Here is a 27,197-nt window from a genome sequence, read left to right on the forward strand (position 1 = left end):
TTAAAAGGATTTTAAAAAGTATTCAACACTTTAGATTTTATGTCTTGATTTTGCCTTTTACTTGAGATTTCTTTGCATATAAATTCTGTCCAAAACAACACCCTCAAACGTTTTTCGTGAATAAAAGCTTAAAATGATTCTTTAAAAAATTATCACTTTAAATTTTATATCTTGATTTTGCCTGTCATTTAAAATTTCTGCGTATACAGTAGAATCTGGCGAAATCAACACCCGTATACGTTTTTCGTTTTATATTTAGATATTTAATATGGTTTTGGAAAGGAAAACTTATGTATACGGGTGTTGATTTCGTCTGTTTCTTCGCGGAAAATCTTGGCTTATCCTCACAAGGTTGTCTAGGAATACGGAACTTCCGTAATCCTAGAATCGGCCGGAGGCTAGGATTACGGTACCGTAATCGTAGCCACTGCCTTGCGTAATGGAGAACAACAACAACAAAGATGGCAGCCTCCATGACGAGATGCAAACTTCGTATCTTAGCGAAAAGATTGTGTGACAGACAACTATTGAGACTTTTGTCATCAACAAAAAGCAGCGGGAATGATTCTGCTGCTAATGATTCCACACAGAGAAAAACACACTTCGGCTTTGAGACGGTAACAGAGGCGGAAAAGGAAGAGAAAGGTACTCGAAACAGACCGGTTTTCGGACAGTCATTTGTTAAACGTTTTCGGTAGCGATTTTTCCGTTTTATATACAGTCAAACCTGTGAACAAAGACCACTCTTTGGAACAAGCAAAAGTGGTCTTCGTTCACAGGTGACTTTTATTCGGGGGGGTGGGGGAAGGGTCACTTCTCAGTTAGCCATTATCATTCTGATAAAAAGTATTTTAAACCTGGGAGAAGACATGGTCCATGGAGTTCAACCCGGACAAGTGTGAAGTCCTTAGAATTTTTAGAAAGAAAAATCCTGTAGTCTACCCCTACAAACTTCACAACATAGAGTTAAAAACTTGTGAGGCAGCTAAATACTTAGGCATAACCATTTCCAAAGATCTAAACTGGTCCAAACACATTGACAGTATCACTTCCAAAGCAACTTCCACTCTTCGCTTCATACAACGAAATGTCAAAACTGATAATAAAAAGGTCAAAATTGCTGCCTATAACACCTATGTCCGCCCTCAACTTGAGTACTGTTCAAGCGTCTGGCATCCTTGGCAAAAAACCCTCACTAGCAAAGTCGAAAATGTCCAAAGGTCAGCTGCTAGGTACGTCATGTATGACTACAGTTACACCAGTAGTGTTACACAAATGCTGAAAACCTTAGAATGGAATACACTCCAATATAGAAGGTTACACAATTCATTAGTAATGTTTTATAAAATAAGGACCCAGACAGTTGCAGTCGACCAATCTCATCTTATTCCAACTAGAAACCTAAATTACTTAATCCCCATGTCTCACACTCAGTACTTTTCTAACTCCTACTTCCCTAGGACCATCCGACTCTGGAACTCCCTACCAACTCATGTTAAATCTAGCCCCAGTCTCAGTATCTTTAGAGACAGGCTGGCGGTGGTCAGTATGTAATTCTGTTGCCTCTGTCCCATTTTAACTGTAGCATACTGTCTTTTTTAGCTTTTATTCTTTTAACATTGTAACATATCAGTTCTTTAACAACTGTTTCTCTGACAGCGCCGCCCAGTGATAGTCGGAAATCGACGGTTGGGTGAAAGATGTAGATGTAGATAGATGTAGATTTTTACAGCTTCTTGCTTTCTTTATGTTCTATGTATTAATTCGGCCAGTGCAAACTTGCAAATTTTCAATCAAGCAGTAATAATCATATTTGCTATAATGCGAAACTCGTGAAAATTCGGCGGTTTTCAAATATTTTCATACCGGAACGGTCCAGCTTGGTCGTTATTGGGGGGGCAAGTATGATCCTTGGGAATGAATTAGGCGCCAGTCGCCAGGTGGTCGCTATTCAAGGCCTTTTAATGAGCATTTTTCTACGGGGGGACCAGAGACCGGTCATTGTCGACAGGTGGTCGCTATTCACGGCTGGTTGCTAGCACAAGTTTGAATGTATTGTGAATACTATCCTATACTCTTTCACGAATCACATGATATATTGCGCTGGTAACCGGACCGCAAGACCAAGGTTTGCTGGTATAAATTTCCCAGGGGTGGGAATTCTCAGAATTCTCACTGGTATAAACAAATATGTGAATTTTATGAAATTATTTGAGGTAAGCTTCTTTTTGAACAGTCAAAAATAATGAAAGGAATTAATAAAATCATTTTATCAGGTGTAATTACAACAAAAACAATAGCTGCTTGCAGATAAATTATCAGCTAATTGTCTGCAAATTGCAAGCCACATGTCAAAATATTTATAGGAAGTGTCTAGGGGTATGGATCCGTACCTCTAGAATCTGATTCTAGAGGTATGGATCCGTACCTCTAGACAAGCCTGTTAGAGGTTTTCTAGGGGTACGGACCTCTGTTTTTGTAGAGATTAAGGGTCATTTACATTCCAAATTTTGTTGAAAATGAAATAACAAATAAGACTTTATCAGAATTAACCTTAAAATTTGATCTAAATGGTTTAATTGCAGATAACAACGTTCATCCGATTTGTTACATTTTCTTTTGGAACGTAAATAACCGAGGAACACCAAATAAATCATGAGGATTCGAACTGGCAGAAAAAAGATATAAAGATTAAACAAAATAATGTTAAATATGTTGGGGAAAAAACTGTTTTTAATGATAATTAACCCTTAGTGTATTTATGTTTTCCACACATTGGTAGCCGTTACGACGTTTTTACAAACAGTTTCTTTTATTTTTTAAATGCCAATTATCATTATATTTTGTTAAATAATAAAATAAATAGGTGCATATTATTATGCCTAATTTAATTTTTTTTGCCGAATTTCAAATAGAATTCATTTATGGGTTAGATTCACTCATTAATCTGTTATCAACAGTTTATTTTACAACAAACTTATCGGCACAGAACAGTGTATTCATTTGGAGTTCCTCTGTTATTTAGGTCTTGAAAGATAAGGTAAACAATCAAGTGAATGCTGGTATCTGTAAACCATTTAGATCCAAGTTTCAAGTGAACACTGGTTAAGTTTTATTTGTTATTTCATTTTCAACAAAATTTGAGATATAAATAACCCTAAATCTCTAGAAAAAGGAGGTCCGTACCCCTTGAAAACCCTAACAGGCTTGTCTAGAGGTACGGATCCGTACGGTACAATCAGATTCTAGAGCTATGGATCCGTACCCCTAGACACTTCCATATTTATAATGCACTACTTCACTCACTGCTTAAACACAGACTGCATTATCAGTATAGTGATGTTTTACCATCCAGATCGTAAGCAAAATTTTTGGAAGCATTCAGAATTCCAGAGGCTACAATATAGAACAAAGAAATATGTAGAATTTTCCTTTTTCTCCACTCACAATTTTTATTCGCCAGTTTGATTGCAAAACTGCCAGTTGGCTCAAGTGGCGAACAGTAGCGTGGGCCCTAGATCCAGGAATGGTGTAATTGAAATCAGTAATCATAATTGATTGAATCAAATACATTTGGCTAAGTAATTGACAGTAATCAATAATCAAAGCCATTTTTGAGTACTTGTAATCGTAATGTAATCAATTACAGACTTTAAACTTGGTTTATGATCAGTTACATTTTCAATTATACTTTCAGTTACATTTAGATTGTAGCACCAGACAATATTGCAAACTGTAAACTCTTGTGTTCGAAGTTAAAAATAGATTTCATCTACATGATTTACAATTGTTATAACTGCATAACATCATACATAACATAATGACATCTTGGAATAAATCATAAAGGCAGTTTTGTTCCATTTCCTTTCAAAAATGTATCTGTAAACTACTTTTATCAATCTGTCAATTAAATGGAAGTCAGTCTCTTATGATTTTTGGCTGATAAATATAACCTTTAGCCTGCTGGCAGCAAGTGATTCTGCCTTAGCGACCAGTGCTGACCATGATCAGCCTGCACAGATGTGCAGGCTGATCATGGTCTGCATTGTTCGCTATTCAGTCAGTTAATTTTTAGTGAAAACCCCTTTGAATAATAAGTGGTACTGCCCAAATTGAATGATGGACAAGTCCATTTCAGAAATTTAGCAGGCATAAGGGATAAATATTCAATCAGGTGATGCCTGCCTTTCACTGCAAAGCAGTGTTGGACTCAGGGCTCCAGATAAGATGCGTATTAGCGTAAATTAAGCTTTGAAATAATGCATAATTATACGCATGTCTGATAATTTTTAAGTGTTGAAAACGTATATGAAATTACAGAAACGCACGCAATGAATTTTTACTAGCATAAACAAAATCTGAATCGTCTGGATGCTTTATGTAACAGAGCACAGTCGGCATTTATTCTCCCACATTGAACGTGCACACGCATTGAATGGTACTCTATAAACCTACCTAGGTTAAACTATATTATACACTCAATGCGTGCATAAATCAAATAGTTGGGAATTAATATTGATGGTACGGTAGCGTATTTTAAAGCGGTGTCGATTTAAAGTATCAACTTCGGTGCGGAGTAAACAACAAAAATGTCTCTTTCTAAGAATGTAAAAGTGAACAAACACTCTAAACATTCTTTAAACAAACAAAAATGATCCCCAAAAGTTAGCTAAAGGTATATTGAATATTCTATTGGATTCGGTAGCGAGTGTGAAGCCAAAGCAAGCCAAGGGAGAGAAAAGAAGCAAACACTTGAATGTTGAATTGAAACTGAACTGCAAACAAGTTCATGGGTGTTACACCAAATAAATATATTATAAAACTGATTTCTGTTCTTTTTTCACATTTACAAATTTTCAGGAGTAAAATTACTCCTAGTCAATTTCAGATTTTACCATTCACAAAAAATATGATGAGTAAATACTCATAGACCAAAAAAATTATCTGGAGCCCTGGTTGGTGCAGTGATGTCACCAACAGTTACAACAAAACTGAAACAACAACAAAACCGTGCTTTAGAAGAAAATATTCTCAAATCCAATGATGTAGGTTTTACTTTGACATACAGTCAAACCTGTTTTAAGCAGCCAGCCAAGGGAGCTACATAATCTGGCTGCTTAAGGCACGTGGCTGCTTAAGAGAGGTTGAAATTAGAATAGAAACTCAATTTTGGAAGTAAGCTGACTGACTGCTGAAGGCAAGTGGCTGCTTAATAGAGGTGACCACTCAGACAGGTTCAACTGTAATCTGTATCATATTTTCAATACCCCTGTTCCTCTGACAATAAGCTGCTGTCTGAGGGTATTCAGCACCATTAGTAATAGGTCTTGTTCTTCTCGTATTTCAGTGTACTCTGTGTTTAAGAATGTAGCCGATAAGTATGATCTGATGAATGATGCAATGAGTGTAGGAGTGCACAGACTTTGGAAAGACGCGTTTATACGAAGGTTGGCACCAAGACCAGGAACAAAACTCCTTGATGTAGCTGGTGGAACTGGTAATTATGTACTTACTTTATCATACTAGGCATCACTTGGACATTTTCCATAGTACAATTTTGTGTGTGTGTGTGTGTGTGTATATGTAAGCTTTCTTATAGTCTCCACCAGCAGCTCAGATATAATTATGAGAGACTCCACCTGAAGGCTGTTAGTAATTATAAATCACAGTACAGAAAATAGTCCAGTTTCAGAAGCTTCACAGGTGTAAAGAAACAATACATAGGACTCTTATCCAAATGTTAGTTATATTTAAGTGTGAGAACAGGCATTGAACCCACCATGTCAGGTTTTGTAGTCATACAGTATTACTACTGAACCATTTTGCCTGCCTATGTGACTTTGTGAAATATATTCATTGTATGTCAGTTGGTGTGATGGAAACAGCCAAACGTTTGTTAAATATTTGTGCTGGGACAGCTACAGTTGTATCAAGTATACTAGTATTTATTTATACCGGTACATGTTATAGGTCAATGTTTATGCATTAAGAATTCAAATCAAGCTGCAAGTTTATGTACATGTATTAAAAAGTCAAGCTTCAAGTTTATGTACATGTATTAAGAAGTTAAGCTCAAAGTTTATGTACATGTATTAAGAAGTCAAGCTCCAAGTTTATGTACATGTATTAAAAAGCCAAGCTTCGAGTTTATGTACATGTATTAAGAAGTCAAGCTTCATGTTTATGTACATGTATTAAGAAGTCAAGCTTCAAGTTTATGTACATGTATTAAGAAGTCAAGCTCCAAGTTTATCTACATGTATCAAAAAGTCAAGCTTCAAGTTTATGTACATGTATTAAAAAGTCAAGCTTCAAATTTATGTACATGTATTAAGAAGTCAAGCTCCAAGTTTATGTACATGTATTAAGAAGTCAAGCTCCAAGTTTATGTACATGTATTAAGTAGTCAAGCTGCAAGTTTATGTACATGCATCAAGTAGTCAAGCTCCAAGTTTATGTACATGTATCAAGTAGTCAAGCTCCAAGTTTTTGTGCATGTATCAAGAAGTCAAGCTTCAAGTTTATGTACATGTATTAAGTAGTCAAGCTCCAAGTTTATGTACATGTATTAAGAAGTCAAGCTCCAAGTTTATGTACATGGATTAAGAAGTCAAGCTCCAAGTTTATGTCATATGTACATGTATTAAAAAGTCAAGCTCCAAGTTTTTGTACATGTATTAAAAAGTCAAGCTTCAAGTTTTTGTACATGTATTAAGAAGTCAAGCTCAAAGTTTACGTACATGTATTAAAAAGTCAAGCTACAAGTTTATGTACATGTATTGAGTAGTCAAGCTGCAAGTTTATGTACATGTATCAAGTAGTCGAGCTCCAAGTTTATGTACATGTATCAAGTAGTCAAGCTCCAAGTTTATGTACGTGTATTAAGTAGTCAAGCTCCAAGTTTTTGTGCATGTATCAAGAAGTCAAGCTTCAAGTTTATGTACATGTATTAAGTAGTCAAGCTCCAAGTTTATGTACATGTATTAAGTAGTCAAGCTCCAAGTTTATGTACATGTATTAAGAAGTCAAGCTCCAAGTTTATGTCATATGTACATGTATTAAAAAGTCAAGCTCTAAGTTTTTGTACATGTATTAAAAAGTCAAGCTTCAAGTTTTTGTACATGTATTAAGAAGTCAAGCTCAAAGTTTATGTACATGTATTAAAAAGTCAAGTTTCAAGTTTTTTTACATTATTTAAAAGTCAAGCTCCAAGTTTTTGTACATTATTTAAAAGTCAGGCTCCAAGTTTTTGTATCAATAAGTCAAGCAAAGCTTGAAGATAATTTATTTAAAAGTTATATTCAGCTTCAAGTTTTTACATGTAAATAAGTAAATTTTCAATGCATAACATGATTTATTAAAAAAAATAATAAACACATCTATGTCTATTTTATTTCAGGAGATATTGCCTTTAGATTCCTGAAATATGCAAATTCACTAAGTGAGAGTGGAGGGGCAGACTTTGATGTGTCCATACCTAGAAATGTTACAGCTAATGTTTATATGGACCCTGCTGAGGATACATCATCCAACTCTGATACATCTGATGATTCTGAGTTGCTAGGCAACAGAGTACCTGCCAGTCATGTGACTGTATGTGATATTAACCAATCAATGCTGGATGTGGGCATGGCCAGAGCTCTGGATGCTGGGATATATTCTGGTATAAGTCTGATTTTTTTTTTTCTGTAGGCAAATAGTAGGTTTACCATTTGAGCCGTGCCATGGGAAAACCAACATAGTGGGTATGCGACCAGCATGGATCCGGACCAGCCTGCGCATCCGCGCAGTCTGGTCAGGATCCATGCTTTTGCTAACGGTTTCTCTAATTGCAGTAGGCTTTAAAAGCGAACAGCATGGATCCTGACCAGACTGCGCGGATGCGCAGGCTGGTCTGGATCCATGCTGGTCGCAAACCCACTATGTTGGTTTTCCCATGGCACGGCTCATTTAATATCATGCTAGACACAATTGATTCTACCTTTGAGACCAGTGTCGATCATGATTAGCCTGCACATCTGTGCAGTCTGATCAAGATCTGCACTGTTCGCTATTCAATCAGTATCTTTTTGGTCAGCACCCCTTTTAACAGTTAATGGTACTGTTCAAACTGGAAGATGGACAAGTTCATTATAGAAATTTAGCATAGTAAAGGTTAAAAAGTACTTGATAATGATTGAAGGAATATAAAACACTTTAAGTATTACAAATTGATAAGTACATTCAAGAATGTGTCACAGCCGCATGATTTGTATTAGCCTCAAGTTGTTTCTGATGTTTTTGGTGAACTATTTCCTGGCTAATTTTAGCTTTTCTTTAAGATGAATTTTTCATGTGAGGAAGCCATCCAGCTGGCTTACGGAAGATCGGTGGTTCTAACCAGGTGTCCGCCCGTGATGAAATAATTGTATGATAAAATTTATACATGAAACACATGCACCATTGCCTGACTTTTTAAAGAGTGGCTGAGCAATAATATGTTTAGATGTACAGGTCAGTCTGAGTAAAATAATGTAAAATATTTCGTTATGTCGATTTCTTAAAATTCATGTGCTAAAATAAATTAATGATCCAAAGCCTTGTTGGCTACAGATATAATTTGAACAAATTTTGCAGGCCCCGACAAGTTCGAGCAAACGAAGTTTGACTGTACTTTAATCATATTGCAAAATAAAAGGGTTATGTTGGTGTGCTTATTTTTTGTACATTCGGCAAATATCAATTAAGAAATAATTTATAGCAAAATTGTGTTTTAACACTATAAACGATAGGCGGTTATATGTCGGGAGTAATAAATTCACGAGGGCGCAGCCCGAGCAAAATTATTTTGTATGATGTATAACCACCCAAGTGTATAAATGGTGCTCAAACATGGTTTTGCTATAAATTATTTCGATTCTAATATGTCTCTTATTGTAAGAGATGATCAAATATGATAGGACTGTTTGTTCACGCATGTATGGCGCCAAATGGTTGATCCTCACACTCCTTTGTTTATACATGCCATGACCAGAAATGGTAATATGTCTTGAGGAATAGCTCCATTAGAAAACAAATAATGATGAATTTTTCTGTACAGCAAATAACCAATTCATTTTGTGTGTAAGTTAATCAAGACGGTTGTGCTATGTGACATTTCATTTTATACATGTTTTTAAGTAAAATACATTATCAAATTTGAAAGCATTATTTCTTAATGTATTCATGGGCCATAGCGCTAAACTATCACATCGATGTGACATCAACTTAATATTGTTGTGATGATTTAAGCATTTCTAGCCATATTAGAATTGGTATTCTGTCATTGCTGCTTATATTACTGGTTTTGAAACAGTTTCTGTCGGCTAGTAGTATCCGTCAACGCGTTATTTTACGTTTCATGACGTTCTTCACAATGAAGTCGAGATTGTTTCCATAACGCTACCCTGCATTCCAGAGCTCTGTGAAATTTCAGCAACAAAGGGTAAAAACTTTCCAAGAAAACTCGAACTGTTCATTCCATAATTGTTTTGTTTACATTCCCCACATGGGGGATTTCACGTGCAACTAATGTGTATGCGCAAAGAATAACTCCGTAATCCCCAATTAAGTTGAAAGTTCCTCCTTTTGGCAGTCGAAACCAGATGATTTACCAAAAATACATAATAAAGATAAAAATGAGTCATTTTTGTGCATCGGCAATAATTTTTTTTTTTCAACCAATATGAAATATAGATGATTAGGTTACTCCTGCCAGATTTTCTTATCCAAGGGGGATAACTGGTCACATACTATGTGCTATACAAAGTGACGGTTGTATCCCGTACGTAGTAGATGTGTATATAAGATAATGTAAATTGTCGCTGTGATGTCAACTGGCTGATTAGCTCAATCGGTAGAACATCGGCTTCACAAGCATGAGATTGCAAGTTCGAGTCTCAGGTTTTGCTTCTTTTTTTTTTACCTCCTATTTTCAACAAGCCTAATTTAACACCTGAACCTTCAAATTTCTTAAAATTGTATTAATTAGTTTCACCAGAAAGATTTAAAAAAACACGGATGGTGCTTTTCTAGTCGTAATCACTGTAAAAATGCACATAAATATTAAAACAATAATTGATGACGGAAACTGCTTCTGTAGTCAACCCATTCAGCTCTATTTATTCACCCCTTTTGGAGCCCCTCTGTGTGTTATCACGTGCGCTAGACACTATTGATATTTATGTTTTCGTAAAGCAGAAGAGCTAAGGTGTTCTCTTTGGGAGCATTTTACGGAACTGAAACGTTCAAGAAAAAAGATATTTTAAAAACCTTCATTTTATGACGGAAACTGCTTCGAAACCAATATGGTATTACTGTGAAATCATTATTATTCGTGGGGGATTAATTTTCGTGGATTACATCCCCATGAAACAGCCGTTTTGGCCAAAACCATGAACTTTTGTGCCGACGAAATTAAATGATTTCACAGTATTATAATTATTTTACGTCGCGCCGTAAGTGTTGTCATAATTAACCTTAACAAAAACATTAACACCGACTGTTTAACACTTTATACATGGGATATAATAGATTCCCGGCAACATATATGCTACTGGAGTGGTATTATTATTATGCTAACTGTCCACATAACAAGGTAAACAAGAGCTGTTGGAGGACAGCAACGCTCAACTATTTAACAGCCTTGTCAATTGAATGAATATAAAAGTCAAAAAGGGATTACAATCTTGTAAAAATGCAAAGCAGAGTTATGGAACCAGTCCAATGCATGGCAGCTCATCACAGTGAACGGGTGTGTGAAGTTTCAACACATTCCCAGCTTACATACAAAACATTTCTGCACAATGAATAAAAACGTGCTTTGGCACACAATCTTCAGGCTTCATTGGATGATTCCATGTGATCTGTAGATGACTCCATATGTTAAGAGGATCAGTTATGCAAAGTTCAAGGTCACAATGGAAGTCCAAGTCATCTCTTTAACAAAACAAACAAGATTTTTTTACTTTAACTGATGTTATCAGGCTGAACACATTTTATCTTTCATTCTATCATTCTGTTTTCAAATTCCCTAATGTACACCTTTATTTCAAAATACTGTAGCTTGTAATAAGTTTTGAATTTGTTTGTTTACAGGTATGTCATGGTTACAAGGGAATGCAGAGTGTTTGCCAGTAGAAGATAACTCATATGATGCCTATACAATAGCATTTGGTATTAGAAATTGCACACATATAGACAAAGTAAGTGTACATGTGGTTTTAGGCCACACCTATTTGGTAAAAAATTCTTACGAAAATTTTCATAAAAAGATGGAGTGAGAAAGCAAAATTTTTATTTCAGTTTTTCTTTTCACAGTTTTGACTTTTAAGAGCCAGATACATTTTTAGCTCAACTTTTCAAAAAAAAATAGAGCTAAAAAATAGTCGCCCCTGTGTCGATGTCGGCGTCTGCTTCGGCATCGGCGTCGCCATTGGTTAGTGTTTGATAAAGTCAAATATCTCTGTTGATATCAAAGCTATTGACTTGAAACTTAAAACAGTTATTTACTATCAAAGTCTACACCAGGAGAAACAATCCCCATAACTCTGGTTTGAATTTTGACAGAATTATGCCCCTTTTTAACTTAGAATTTTTTGTTCAAGTTTTTGATAAAGTCAAATATCTCTGTTACTATCAAAGCTTTTGACTTGAAACTTGAAATACTTATTTACCATCAAAGTCTACACCAGGGGAAACAATCCCCATAACTCTGATTTGAATTTTTACATAATTATGCCCCTTTTTAACTTAGAATTTTTTGTTAAAATTTTTGATAAAGTCAAATATCTCTGTTACTATTAAAGCTTTTGACTTGAAACTCAAAATAGTTATTTACTGTCAAAGTCTGCACCAGGAGACGCAATTCCTATAACTCTGATTTGAATTTTGACAGAGTTATGTCCCCTTTGGAATTTTCTTTACTGGCAAAGCTTTAATTCAGAGTCAAGCACTGAGAAAAGTTGAGCGCGCTGTCTTACGGACAGCTCTTGTTAGTGGAGGGAGTGGAAGGTTCTCATCTTTATATATGCCCAAAGGGATGTATTATGTTATGACGCCTCTGTCCGTCTGTCTGTTCGTCAGCAATTTCTTGTCCAGTCTGTAACTCCTGAACCCAGTGAAGGATTTCAAAGAAACATGACACACATGTTCACCACATCGAGACGATGTGTAGAACGCATGTTTCAGATGGCTCGTTTCATGGTCAAGGTCACACTTAGGGGTCAAAGGTCATATGACTTTGTTTCGTGTCGGCTCTGTAACTCTTGAACTGCTTGAAGGATTTTAAAGAAATTTTGCGCAAATGTTCACCACATAGAGATGACATGCAGAGCGCATGTTTCGGATGGCTCGCTTCAAGGTCAAGGTCACACTTAGGGGTCAAAGATCATACCTTTGGGCGTATATTGCTCCGCATTTCGGTGCTCTTGTTTGTACTTATTTTAATGACATATTTCCAAATAATACAACTGTTAACCATAAACAGGTCTATGAAAGTTGTATATTTACAGATAGCATTTGGTATTTTACCATCTTGTTTTTGAATCCTCTAATGTATGCATGTGTTTGTCAAATCAGTATAGCACAACCCTATCATTTGTATTTGCTGAATTTTCTAAGTATATTTTTGAAATTTTGAAGTGCAACTTACGGTTTGTAAAAAAAATCCTAATGTGGTTTGTACCTGTGTAAATGCACACAAAAATCTTTAATGAATAACCTTAATAACACACATTCTAAGTATGTACTACTGTCAGTAGGGATTTACAATTTTTGATAACATGAACACAAAGTTCTTTGGGTGAGCTATTGTGATTACTTACGGTCCATCTGTTGGTCTGTCGTCAATCCATTTGTCCATCCACACTTTTTCCAAAAGACATCTCTAAAACAGTGTTGACAGTTTATGAAACTGTCATTGGATGTTCACTGGGAGGTCCACTTTCATAACTATTCAAAAGATTCTTCTTGGTTGCATATATGGCCTGTCAGAGTTAAAAACAGAAAAATCTACAAGCGACACCTTGTCCTAAACCTGATTCTTGTCTGATTCTGAAATAATTTCACACAAGTAGTCCTTCTGTGACTCTTTACCAAGGTATTTGAAATGGTCCTGATTTGTCAAAAACATGACCACCAGGGAGAATGGTCACTTTGTCCTTTTGTGACCCTCTTCTAAGACTTTCAGATTGGAAACTAAAAAGATTTCAAACACTTTTACTCAAATGTTCCTTTGGTGAACATTAACGAAGATTGTTCAATTTATTTATTGTCAGAAAGCATTGCCTCCAGGCGGGCCATTTGCTGGTCACTTTTCCCAATATGTATATTGTTGAAACTTTAAAAATCTCCTTGTCAGAAACTGCTGGACTGATTTTGTTATCGTTTTACACATATTTTACATAAGTGTTTCTTGCGTGACGCTTTAGGAAGATGATACAAATTATTCCATTTCATCAAATAATAAGGCCGCCATGGTTCTGAAAAGTCACAATATGAGCTATAACTGTGTCTGTATTATGTTAAACCCAACAAAAAGAAAAAATTACATAATTCTGTACAGTTCGTTATTATTTATACATAGTAATGTATGAAATCACATGTGGTATAGCAACTGCAGTGTTTAATTCCAGGTTGTAGAAGAAGCTTACAGAGTGTTGAAACCAGGAGGACGTTTCATGTGCCTGGAATTTAGTAGGGTTCCGAACCCAGTAATAAGAAGGTAAAAATGTAAATTCATTAGTAATGAGTGTTTAAAATTTACTTGTTAATTTTGAAGGGTTAATACATGTTTTTCTGTGTTACAAGATCTGCAGAATATAAGGATGGTGTCTGTGTAAGCGTCCGTGTCACAAAGGTTTTACATGTAAGCAGGTTTCTCTAAAACTGCAAGATGCTGTCAAACATTATAAAGGTTTTCCACATCATGAGATGACCTCACATGGCAAGTTACATAACTCAAAGTTAGTCCCCTTTTGAACATAGAAACTTTGTGAAGGTTTTGCATGTAATCATACGTTTCTTAAGAATTACTTGACCAGATGTTTCAAATTCTCCACTCTTATCTTTGGGATGACTTTACAGGGCAAGTTTCATAACTCTGGTTTGCATTTTGGCAAAATATACCCCATTTCCAGCTTTGCTAAGGCTTTGCATTTTGGCAAAATTATACCCCTTTTCCATCTTTGCTTAGGGTTTTGTATGGAAGTAGGTTGAAGGGCTTCAAATAGTGGACGATGTTGTCATTAGACAGTTCTTGTTGAATGTAGAAATTTTGGAGGATAGTGGAAATTTAGTAGTTCTTAATCTAATCCAGACTATAAGTTTCTTGTTGTTGTAATTTTGGTAAAAAAGATCCATTTAGATGATGCCATAGAGTCAAGATCAATGACTGTCATTTTTATTGAAAATAGAAAACAAAATGTCCTGCCAGGGATCATAAAAAAATGTGGTTACTGGTTTTGATCTTTAGTACTGTACCAATCTTAGTGTATAGCAAGTTTGTATGAAGAACAACTAGCATTGGAATGTGTTTGAGCTTGAAAAAAAAAACCTGGTTTTCAGGGAGTTCTCATGTCTCCTGTTTATAGAAAAAAGTGTAGAATAAAAGGATAAGGTAGCATTGTCTTGTACAACACAGGGTATTTTTGGACTAGTACATAGTTGAAGAACATGTTGAACTTGTCTATCTGCATAACCAGTTTGCTTTGTAGATGGTGTATAACATGACTGTCAAGCCGTTGTTTAACTTCTAACTTCTATGTCCCCGCTAACTTTGTTTAAGGGATAAACCAAACTTTGTTTGAGGGATATACCAAAATGTATATGGGGGTATACCACACTTTGTTCAGTGGATATACAAAGCTTTGTTTGTGGGTATACCAAATATACCAAGCTGTGTTTAGTGATATATCAAACATTGTTTGGGTGTATACCAAACTTTGTTTAAGGTATAAATATAGCATTAGCTTATATCAAGAAAACATACTATTATTATATACTTCATTTTAGAAAAAAATCATTTTACTTGCAGGGAACATGCTATTACTGGGACAGAATCTTGGAACACTAGTTAGGCTAACTGCCCACCATAGCATAAATAAAATGCTTTTGAAAAGCAGCACTTTTCCCAAACAAACAAACTGAAATAGAAATTTGTCCTTAATATCTTTTTCATACCTGGAATCATCCACTTGTGATAGACAAATAAATGCTGTTTTTGTGCTGGTGATAAAAATCAACAAAATTGTCAGTTTGAAATACTTTTTAGAAATTAGGAAACATGAAATAAAACAAAATAGATAGCTCAGTATAAAGATAAAAATATTGAAATAATATGTTTTATTTCTTCATTGTTTCGTACATAAGCCATTAAAAATATAATGATTTTATGAAGTTTTGTTTTTATATTTCAGTGTGTATGATGAGTATTCATTTCAAGTTATCCCTGTAATGGGACAGCTGCTAGCAGCGGACTGGAAGTCTTATCAATACCTTGTAGAAAGTATACGACAGTTTCCCAGTCAGGTATGATCCTAGTTATATACCTCATAGAAAGTATACTACAGTTTCCCAGTCAGGTATGATCCTAGTTATATACCTCATAGAAAGTATACTACAGTTTTTCAGTCAGGTATGATTCTAGTTATATACCTCATAGAAAGTATACGACAGTTTCCCAGTCAGGTATGATCCTAGTTATACACCTTGTAGAAAGTATACTACAGTTTTTCAGTCAGGTATGATTCTAGTTATACACCTCATAGAAAGTATACTACAGTTTTTCAGTCAGGTATGATTCTAGTTATATACCTCATAGAAAGTATACTACAGTTTCCCAGTCAGGTATGATCCTAGTTATATACCTCATAGAAAGTATACTACAGTTTTTCAGTCAGGTATGATTCTAGTTATATACCTCATAGAAAGTATACGACAGTTTCCCAGTCAGGTATGATCCTAGTTATACACCTTGTAGAAAGTATACTACAGTTTTTCAGTCAGGTATGATTCTAGTTATACACCTTCGAAAGTATACTGTTTTCAGTCAGTAGTAGTTATACACCATAGAAAGTATACTACAGTTTTTTCAGTCAGGTATGATTCTAGTTATATACCTCATAGAAAGTATACTACAGTTTCCCAGTCAGGTATGATCCTAGTTATATACCTCATAGAAAGTATACTACAGTTTTTCAGTCAGGTATGATTCTAGTTATATACCTCATAGAAAGTATACTACAGTTTCCCAGTCAGGTATGATTCTAGTAATATACTTCATAGAAAGTATACGACAGTTTCCCAGTCAGGTATGAACCTAGTTATATACCTTGTAGAAAGTATACCACAGTTTTCCAGTCAGGTATGATCCTAGTTATACACCTTGTAGAAAGTATACCACAGTTTCCCAGTCAGGTATGATTCTAGTTATATACCTCGTAGAAAGTATACGACAGTTTCCCAGTCAGGTATGATCCTAGTTATATACCTCATAGAAAGTATACTACAGTTTTTCAGTCAGGTATGATTCTAGTTATTTACCTCATAGAAAGTATACTACAGTTTCCCAGTCAGGTATGATTCTAGTTATATACCTCATAGAAAGTATACTACAGTTTCCCAGTCAGGTATGAACCTAGTTATATACCTTGTAGAAAGTATACCACAGTTTTCCAGTCAGGTATGATCCTAGTTATACACCTTGTAGAAAGTATACCACAGTTTCCCAGTCAGGTATGATTCTAGTTATATACCTCGTAGAAAGTATACTACAGTTTCCCAGTCAGGTATGAACCTAGTTATATACCTTGTAGAAAGTATACTAAAGTTTCCCAGTCAGGTATGACCCAAGTTATATACTTGTAGTCAGTATTCGACAGTTTCCCAGTCAGGTATGAGCCTGGTTATATACCTTGTAGAAAGTATACGACAGTTTCCCAGTCAGGTATGACCCTAGTTATATACCTTGTAGTCAGTATACGACAGTTTCCCAGTCAGGTATGAACTTGGTTATATACCTCGTAGAAAGTATACAACAGTTTCCCAGTCAGGTATGAACCTGGTTATATACCTCGTAGAAAGTATACGACAGTTTCCCAGTCAGGTATGAACCTAGTTATATACCTTGTAGTCAGTATATGACAGTTTCCCAGTCAGGTATGAACCTGGTTTCGATGTAACTCATCGCAGAATTGGAGCGGTCTTCTGCGCATGCCCGAAAATGGTTATCAATTGTAGCGACGGCAAAAATATGCATATTTTTGCATGTCCGCACGCATTTAGTGTATAATATGCATAATATACTGACTAAAGATTAGGGTTAGTATCACCATGGTTACAAAATATATACATTTAAGATATTTTTCGTTCAAATTTAGTTAATCCGGTATATACCAGAGTCTGTAATTTATACCTGCGCTCAAAGTCTGCATTGAGTCACAGTCACCTGGTTATATACCTTGTAGTCAGTATATGACAGTTTCCCAGTCAGGTATGACCCTGGTTATATACCTTGTAGTCTGGTTATATACCTTGTAGTCAGTATATGACAGTTTCCCAGTCAGGTATGACCCTGGTTATATACCTTGTAGTCAGTATACGACAGTTTCCCAGTCAGGTATGACCCTGGTTATATACCTTGTAGTCAGTATACGACAGTTTCCCAGTCAGGTATGATCCTAGTTATATACCTCGTAGAAAGTATACGACAGTTTCCCAGTCAGGTATGATCCTGGTTATTTACCTCGTAGTCAGTATACGACAGTTTCCCAGTCAGGTATGGTCCTGGTTATATACCTCGTAGTCAGTATACGACAGTTTCCCAGTCAGGTATGATCCTCGTTATATACCTCGTAGTCAGTATACGACAGTTTCCCAGTCAGGTATGATCCTCGTTATATACCTCGTAGTCAGTATACGACAGTTTCCCAGTCAGGTATGATCCTCGTTATATACCTCGTAGTCAGTATACGACAGTTTCCCAGTCAGGTATGACCCTAGTTATATACCTCGTAGTCAGTATACGACAGTTTCCCAGTCAGGTATGATCCTCGTTATATACCTCATAGAAAGTATACGACAGTTTCCCAGTCAGGTATGATCCTCGTTATATACCTCATAGTCAGTATACGACACTTTCCCAGTCAGGTATGATCCTAGTTATATACCTCATAGAAAGTATACGACAGTTTCCCAGTCAGGTATGAACCTAGTTATATACCTCGTAGAAAGTATACGACAGTTTCCCAATCAGGTATGAACCTGCTTATATACCTCGTAGAAAGTATACGACAGTTATCCAATCAGGTATGAACGTGGTTATATACCTTGTTATACACCCGAAGGGACGTATTATGTTATATCCCCGGTGTCCGTCCATCTGTCCGTCCGTTAGCAATTCCATGTCCACTCTGTAACTCTTGAACCTCTTGAAGAATTTCAAAGAAACTTGACACAAATGTTCACCACATCGAGAAGACGTGCAGAGCACATGTTCTGGATGGCTGACTTCAAGGTCAAGGTCACACTTAGGGGTCAAAGGTCATATGACTTTGTTTGTGTCCGCTCTGTAACTCTTGAACCACTCGAAAGATTTCAAAGAAACATCAAGACGACGTGCAGAGTGCATGTTTCCGATGGCTTGTTCAAGGTCAAGGTCACACTTAGGGATCAAAGGTCATATGACTTTGTTTCGTGTGTATACTGCTCTGCATTGCGATGCTCTTGTTTGTATTTGGCAGATCCCTTTTTTGTTCACTTACAATATTTTTTTTGAATTACTTCCCTTTTATGTTACTATAAATAGATTTTTTTGGTAACTTTTTTATTATTGGCTGTAGGGAAAAACCAAGACCACTTTTCTGTGGTACAACATGGATGGTACCTCCAATATTTAGGTGTATTTTAACATATCTATACCTGGTAAGGATTTTTTTGTGGTCTTAGATTATTTTTTTCTGTGGACTTACAATTATTTTTTTTTAGTTTCTTCCCTTTGTTGTTCCTGTCCTTTGAGCTTCAACAGTCAAGTTCTTTAGATTTTGCTCCCATCCTCTGATATAACCCTTCAGTCACACTTAGGGGTCAAAGGTCATACCTTTGGGCGCATATTGCTCCGCATTGCGGTGCACTTGTAGAAAGTATACTACAGTTTCCCATTCAGGTATGAACCTGGTTATATACCTTGTCGAAAGTATATGACAGTTTCCCAATTAGGTAAGAACATACTTACATACCTTGTAGAAAGTGAACCATAGTTATTACAACCAGGTATGTACCTTGTAGAAAGTATACAACAGTTTCCTAGTTAGGTATGAACCTAGCTATATTCCTTTTAGAAAGTATACAACAGTTTCCCAATCATGGATATACCTTGTAGAAAGTATACAACAGTTTCCCAGTTAGGTATGAACCTAGCTATATTTCTTGTAGAAAATATACAACAGTTTCCCAATCATGGATATACCTTGTAGAAAGTATACAACAGTTTCCCAGTTAGGTATGAACCTAGCTATATTTCTTGTAGAAAGTATACAACAGTTTCCCAATCAGGGATATACCTACCTTGCAAAAAGTTTACCACCGTTTCCCAGTCAGGTATGATCCTAGCTTTATTATGCCCTCCTTCAAAGAAGGAGGGGTATATTGTTTTGCAGATGTTGGTCGGTCGGTCTGATGGTCGGTCGGAATGTAGACCAGTCCGTTTCCGGATGATAACTCAAGAACGCTTGGGCCTAGGATCATAAAAGTTGATAGGGAGGTTGATCATCACCAGCAGATGACCCCTATTGATTTTGAGGTCTGTATGTCATAGGTCAAGGTCACAGTGACCCTGAATAGTAAAACGGTTTCCAGGTAATAACTCAAGAACACTTGGGCCTAGGATCATGAAAGTTGATAGGGAGGTTAGTCATGACCAGCAGATGACGCCTATTGATTTTGAGGTCAGTATGTTAAAGGTCAAGGTCACAGTGACCCTGAACAGTAAAACGGTTTCCGGATGATAACTCAAGAACGCTTTGGCCTAGGGTCACGAAAGTTGATAGGGAGGTTGATCATGACCAGCAGATGACCCCTATTGATTTTGAGATCAGTATGCTAAAGGTCAAGGTCACAGTGACCAGGAAGTGTAAAATGGTTTCCAGGCAATAACTGTAGAACACTTGGGTCTGGTGTCAGGAAAATTGATAGTTAGGTTGGCCATGACCAGCAGATGACCCCTATTTTGAGGTCAGAGGTCAAGGTCACATTGGTCAGGAACAGTTAAAACGGTTTCTGATCTTGTCCAAAACCATAGGGCCTAGGGCTTTGATATTTGGTATGTAGCAAAATCTAGTGGTCCTCTACCAAGATTGTTCAGATTATTTCCCTGGGGTCAAATATGGCCCCACCCCGGGGGTCACATGGTTTATATAGACTTATATAGGAAAAAAATTTGAAAAACCTCTTGTCCAAAACCACAGGGCCTAGGGCTTTGATATTTTGTATGTAACATCATCTAGTGGTCCTCTACTAAGATTGTTCAAATTATTCCCCTGGGGTCAAATATGGCTCTGCCCTGGTGGTCACATGGTTTACATAGACTTATATAGGGAAAAACTTTGAAAATCTTCTTGTCCAAACCACAAAGACTATGGCTTTGATATTTTGTAATGTAGCATCATTTAGTGGTTCTCTACCAAGTTTGTTCAAATTATCCCTCTAGGGTCAAATATGGCCCCACCCCAGGGATCATATGGGCCATATAGACTTATATAGGGAAAAACTTAGAACCTTCATGTGCATAAATTACATCATTCAAATTTGGACCTCATGTATAGTTTTGAGTGGCAAGATGAACCTTGACATGAGTTGACCTTGATCTTGACCTAGTGACCTACTTTCACATTTCTGTAGCTACAGCCTTCAAATTTGGACCACATGCATAGGTTTGTGTACCGAAAAAAACTTTGACCTTGTTATTGACCTAGTGACCTACTTTCACATTTTTGAACGTACAGGCTTCAAATTTGGACCACATGCATAGTTTTTTGTTCCAAAATAAAATTTGACCTTGATTTTGACCTAGTGACCTACTTTCACATTTCTCAAGCTACAGCCTTCAAATTTGAACCACAAGCAGTTTTGTGTACTCAGAGCTCCAGATAAGATTTTAGGTTAAAGGGTATTTTACCCCCTAGTTTTTTTTTCAAATGGTATTTTACTCCTAGATGTTTTTTCAAAAGTGTATTTTAGAATTCTAAATGGTTTTTCAGAATTCGAAATCATTTAAAAGGGTAATAATAATAACTGTTTGTATTTATAATTTTCTGATATTCATGTGCTCCGCTGAAGTGCCTTTGTTGACCAATGCTGTTTTCCTGAATATTTTTGAGCCTTCATTCAAATAGTTTTAACATTTAGTTTACTGCATACATTACATCTTAATTTCAGTTACTGACCACTGCGATATATCAACAGCCAGTAATACTTTGACTGTCAATGTTTTTTTCAGAAACACCAACATGTATGTGCTTCGGCTTTTTCAACAGTTACCCATTATATATCATAGATCACATGCTTGGCGATAGGCATTGTCCGAGTCATCTCCTGTCTCACACCAATATACTTGAAGAAGAAAATGGCATTATTTTACGATATCGTTTGCGTTTGCTTTTTTATGAGACACCATTTTGTTTGTTGTACTCGATTACAAAAAAGGATGTGCTTGATTTACGATAAAATTGGATTACGCACTTAAATCGAGTAAAATACGTATCCCGTTTTTTCAATGCGTATCAGTACGCGTAGGTTTGATTTTAAATGCGTTTTTTGTTAATTTCAAAACGTATTTACGCAAATACGCATCTTATCTGGAGCTCTGGTACTGAAATGAACTTTGATCTTGAGATTGACCTAGTGACCTACTTTCACATTTCTGAAGGTACAGGCTTCAAATTTGGACTGCATGCATATTTTTGTGTTCTGAATTGAAATTTGACATTGATTTTTACCTATTACCTACTTTCACATTTCTCAAGCTACAGCCTTCAGATTTGAAGCACATGCATAGTTCTGTCTACCAAAATGAACTTTGACCTTGAAATTGATCTAGTGACCTGCTTTCACATTTATCAAGCCACAGCTTTCAAATTTGGACCACATACACATTGTTTTGTACCGAAATGAAATTTGACATTGATTTTGACCTTGAGCTAGTCTTGAAATTTGGAACATTCAAAAATGGCTCAGTGGATGGCGCCAGGATCACTCTGTAATCTCTTGTTAGGTTACAAGGTTAAAGGTCAAGGTCAGATTAAACCAGAATGGTAGAACTTTTGTTTACAGTGAGCATATAATTTCTGTTCCTTGTGCAATTACTGAATGCATCAAGGGGGGCATTTCGTGTTCGACGAGCTCTTGTTCATTGTAGAAATATATACAACAGTTTCTGAGTTAGGTATGAACCTAGCTTTATTCATTGTAGAAAGTATACAACAGTTTCCAAGTTAGATATTAACCTATCTATATTCCTTGTAGAAAGTTTACTCACAGTTTCCCAGTTAGGTATGAATCTAGTTATATACCTTGTAGAAATATATACAACAGTTTCCCAGTTAGGTATGAATCTAGTTATATACCTTGTATAAAGTAAACCACAGTTTCCAAATCAGGCGTGAAGATAGTTTAAGTATATGAATTTGATTCCTGGTCATCTAGGGTCTGAAACTAGGTCACTAGATTAAATCATAGAAACACCTTGTTAACAATCTAGAGGCCAAAGTTTCAATGTCATCTTGATGAAACCTTATTAGAATGTTTGTCTGTATACACTAGGTCATGTTAGAAATGGGTCATTTTGTGTCAAAAATAAGGCCACTAGGTCAAGTCATAGAAAAGCATTGTTAACACTCTAGAGGTCACATTTCCATCTTGATTTTCATGAAACCAGGTCAGAATGATAGCCTGTATAAAATCTAGGTCAAGTTCAGAACTAGGTCATCTGGGGTTAAATACTTTTCCATTACAATGTAGGGGCCACATTTATTATTTACCTGATCTACATGAAACCTGTTAAGAACTTTGTCTTTATATAACCTATCTACATTTTTGAAACTTGATAATTTGAATAAAATCTAGCTCACTAGGTCAGATCATAGAAAAACTTTGTTAACATTCCAGAGGCCAGTTGCCAGATATACAAAAAACCTGGTCAGAATAATGTTTTTATAAAATCTAGATTAAGGTTGAAACTATGTCATCTAGGGTCAGGAACTAGGTCACTGTGTCAAGTCAGTTTACAGTGTAAACGCTAAAGAGCCCATATTTTCTACCAGATATACATGAATTCTGCTCAAATTGTTTTCTATATATAAACGAAGCAGAGGTGGAAACCGGGTCATCTTTGATCAGAAACCAGATCATTATGTTCAATCTTGAAGAAACCCTTTATAAATCCAATGTTACGCCATCTGGCACTAAAGTACAAGAGAATCATATTGGCATTGTGTGTAAAATGTTCTCGTTATAATATCGTATTTCAGTATTCACGATATAAATAATATTTCATTGATTGACTCATCCTATATTGTAGAAGTGTGTAGCTCTGTTAAAAAATCGAGTGTTTACATTATTCCCCCACGTATGCGATTTTCACTGTAAAAGATCTACGGTATCAGTATCCAGGTCTTGTAGAATTTCCAAAGCAGTGAACTCAGTGAATTTCCTTTCCTCACCAACGGTACATGCATAAGTTATGTATCAGTACTTTATCTTTTAACGTCGACTTACGTATCAATCAAAACATTTTAGGATGTTTGTTTTGATTCATACTAATGCGTGCATACGAATAAATCTGAAAAGCGCATGTAAATCGCAGTAAAAAGTGAAGTGATCAAAAGATATCATATTTAGAGAGATATTGCTGATTTTATCTTTAGATATTTGCTGTTGCGGTGGATGCTTTCACATCTAGTGAAATCTGATAAAATATTTCCTTGTATTGGACCGTAGCCAGTTGGGATTTGAACCGGTTTATAAATTACACCTGTCTGATTTTATAATTGAGTTACACCCTGATGTTAACGATGCACTTTGTCAAAAACATATAATGTGTTTTCAGAGACACGTAACCTTTATTCTAGAGACATAGCGGTTGCGTATACCTATATTAAATAAAACACAAATAAATAAATGAAAATATGGCCGCTGTTGCAGGTAAAATTACTATATATACATGAAGGTTTTTTTTTTTTTGTTACTGTAAAATAATGTTCAGACTATTATCCAGATCTCAGCAGGCTTGTTAATGTCTACTTAAATATCTATTCCAAATTATTGTTTATAATTTCTTGCATACTAATTTATTTATATCTTTAATTTAGTTTAATAAATTATTAAGTAAAATACATGTAGGAAGTAAAAACAATCAGTGGAGAATTTACTCAATGCATGTTTAATGATGCACTTTTATCATAACTGATGTAGTTTGGGCGTTTTTCTTTTTGTTGGGAAATACGTGACCTGTCAACATGAAACAGTGGTCAATTCATCATGCTGGCGTGAGTTTTTGAGAAATTGCCAGTAGATACAAATTCATCCTTAAGAAACGTATGACTATAGACATGGATTTTTGAATTGTTGTTGCACTTTAGACAGTGAAACTGAAAACTTGTTTACTTTTTGTAAAATTGATTGTTTAGTTTAGTTATTAAATAATTCATTATCTGTTTATGATTTTTTTTTATTTCATTTCAGGAAGACTTCAAAGCGCTGATAGAATCGTGTGGCTTCAAAGCGGTAACCTACGAAAACTTGACATTCGGCGTCGTTGCAATACACTCTGGTTTTAAGTTATAGCATTAAATGCCAATGTGATGACCATGTGTTTGTGATGTACTATTTATTGTTGCGTGACATTAGTACTAACTGGCGTATGTTTCAGGTGTGATAAAAATCTAACTGGAAATTATTCTTAGCTTTTAGATAAAACTGCCACAAGTATTGATGTTAAAACTAGTTTTAGAATAAAAAAGAAACCATTTCATACTGAAATAATACATTGAAAGAAATTTTAAATGTCTTCGGATTTCTTTTAAACAGTGGACGCAGGCAGATACAACTATTTTGTGCATTTGCTGACTGCTGTTTATTTGATCCAGGAAAGCCAGTGTTAACGTAGTGGACCTGTTATGACAAGCGATATAGGTTCGAGCCTCACTTGGGGTGTTGAATTCTTCATGTGAGGAAGCCATTCAGCTGGCTTACGGAAGGTCTGTATGCCACTATATGACAGGATTGTGTCGGTGCAACGTTAAACCAAACAAATCATTTAGGAGCTATATGCATAGTTTTATGATGATCTGCGTCAGAGTTTTAAAGTCTTCGTCTTTTTGTACTTGTACAGAATATGTACTACATTTTTTTGTCATAGTCGTGCTTCTAACTTGCTCCCATAGTTGATACAGCGAATATTTTGAAGAAATTGAAAAGAAACGCTTTTACTGTAAATAGATTCTTACTTGGCACTGAGGAGTTCAAATAGTATGTTAGATGGCGCTCATCCTGTTTTCAGTACTGTCAGTAGAACATTGAAAGATTATAAACTTTTTTTCAATTTTGGCCTTATTGTTTAAACACATGGACATTGTAGGTAGGTTCGCATATATATCGTCCTACGGAAACTTTTCTTAAATTCTACTACTTTAATTTAAACTGTATTTTATGACTACCAAAGTTTACTGCTTTCATTTAAACTGTATTTTATGACTACCACATGAGCAATAAAGTTAACATTGTAACCATTGCTTCGTTTCTTTGTATTTATTGATTATAATGACTTTACGGTGATGTCAGAACTACACAAGATCATAAATAAAATATAGATCTTTGTCTGACATTCCTGCTTCACAGTCGCCCATATTTTGTAAACTGTGTAGGGCATTGTACAAAGACGCCTATATGGCAATTTGTAGTCCGAGTTAACGACCAGTTCAAAGTTTGATGTCCCTGAATAAATTCATATCGCCTAGTTGTCAGTAAAACGAGCCGCACCATGAGAAAACCAACAGTGCATTTGCGACCAGCATGGATCCAGACCAGCTGCGCATCCGCGCAGTCTGTTCAGGATCCATGCTGTTCGCTAACGGTTTATCTTATTGCAATAGGCTTTGAAAGCGAACAGCATGGATACTGACCAGCTGCGCAGATGGTCTGGATCCATGCTGGTCGCAGATGCACTATGTTGGTTTTCTCATGGTGTGGCTCAATTGGAAAATTTGCTTGGAAATCTGCCAGAATATTTAGAACCATTAAGGCCCTGCCATTGAATAACAATTCAAAAAGCCCTTGAAAGTACAATATGTAGACATTTCTGAGGGTTGAAACTTTCGCTATTGATCACATGGCACCACACCAAAGTATTTAAAACGACGGCTTAAAAAGATTGGTAAAGACAGAAATTGAATGAATGGCTGCTTTCAAATGTTATCACAGAAAGTAATCCTTATGCATAAAGTTTGTTATTGTTACATCTGCACATTATGGCGCCTACTTAATTGTTAACAGTTTTCAGATATTTGAACAACAGCGTAATTTCCCTTCTTATCAGTACCGTGAGCAGTTCAATGACCGTTGACGCAACTTAGATTTCTGATGAAACCATGATTGGGCTGTCAATAGTTGGTCCCTCGAGGTTCTGGAATACTTATGTATGGAAGGAACCAGAGCATGATCGAAAGAGGTGACTTATAGGGTCTGAACTCGAGGTTTTGCTATTTCATCAGATATAAAAGTTTTAATTCCATAATCGATAACTAGAATATGAAACCAATCGTTTTAGTCAAGAGCTGGTGCACCGTAAAAACCGTATAGAAGTATCATAATTGAGCCGTGCCATGAGAAAACCAACATAGTGGCTTTGCGACCAGCATGGATCCAGACCAGCCTGCGCATCCGCGCAGTCTGGTCAGGATCCATGCTGTTCGCTTTAACAGCCTTTTGGAATTGGAGAAACTGTTAGCGAACAGCATGGATCCTAACCAGACTGTGCGGATGCGCAGGCTGGTCTGGATCCATGCTAGTCGCAAAGCCACTATGTTGGTTATCTCATGGCACGGCTCAATTATTAATGTTTGTCCAGCTCATTTTCATAGACTGAAACGTTGTCCATGAATACGTTACTTTTAAGTATTTTGATGAAA

General features: G+C 36.0%; 1 protein-coding gene across 1 annotated transcript; it reads left to right on the top strand.

Moving 5' to 3' along the window:
- The first annotated feature begins 446 nt into the window (after nucleotides 1–446).
- Nucleotides 447–25,801, top strand: LOC123533832 (2-methoxy-6-polyprenyl-1,4-benzoquinol methylase, mitochondrial-like). Its single transcript, XM_045315743.2, has 7 exons — nucleotides 447–645; nucleotides 5,348–5,497; nucleotides 7,400–7,663; nucleotides 11,116–11,222; nucleotides 13,653–13,741; nucleotides 15,435–15,546; nucleotides 24,754–25,801. Exons 1-7 carry the CDS (start codon nucleotides 462–464, stop codon nucleotides 24,853–24,855), a joined length of 1,008 nt encoding a protein of 335 aa, XP_045171678.2. The 5' UTR covers nucleotides 447–461; the 3' UTR covers nucleotides 24,856–25,801.
- Nucleotides 25,802–27,197: the final 1,396 nt, after the last annotated feature.

The sequence above is a fragment of the Mercenaria mercenaria genome, chromosome 12, assembly GCF_021730395.1.
Source record: "Mercenaria mercenaria strain notata chromosome 12, MADL_Memer_1, whole genome shotgun sequence".
NCBI lineage: Eukaryota > Metazoa > Mollusca > Bivalvia > Venerida > Veneridae > Mercenaria > Mercenaria mercenaria.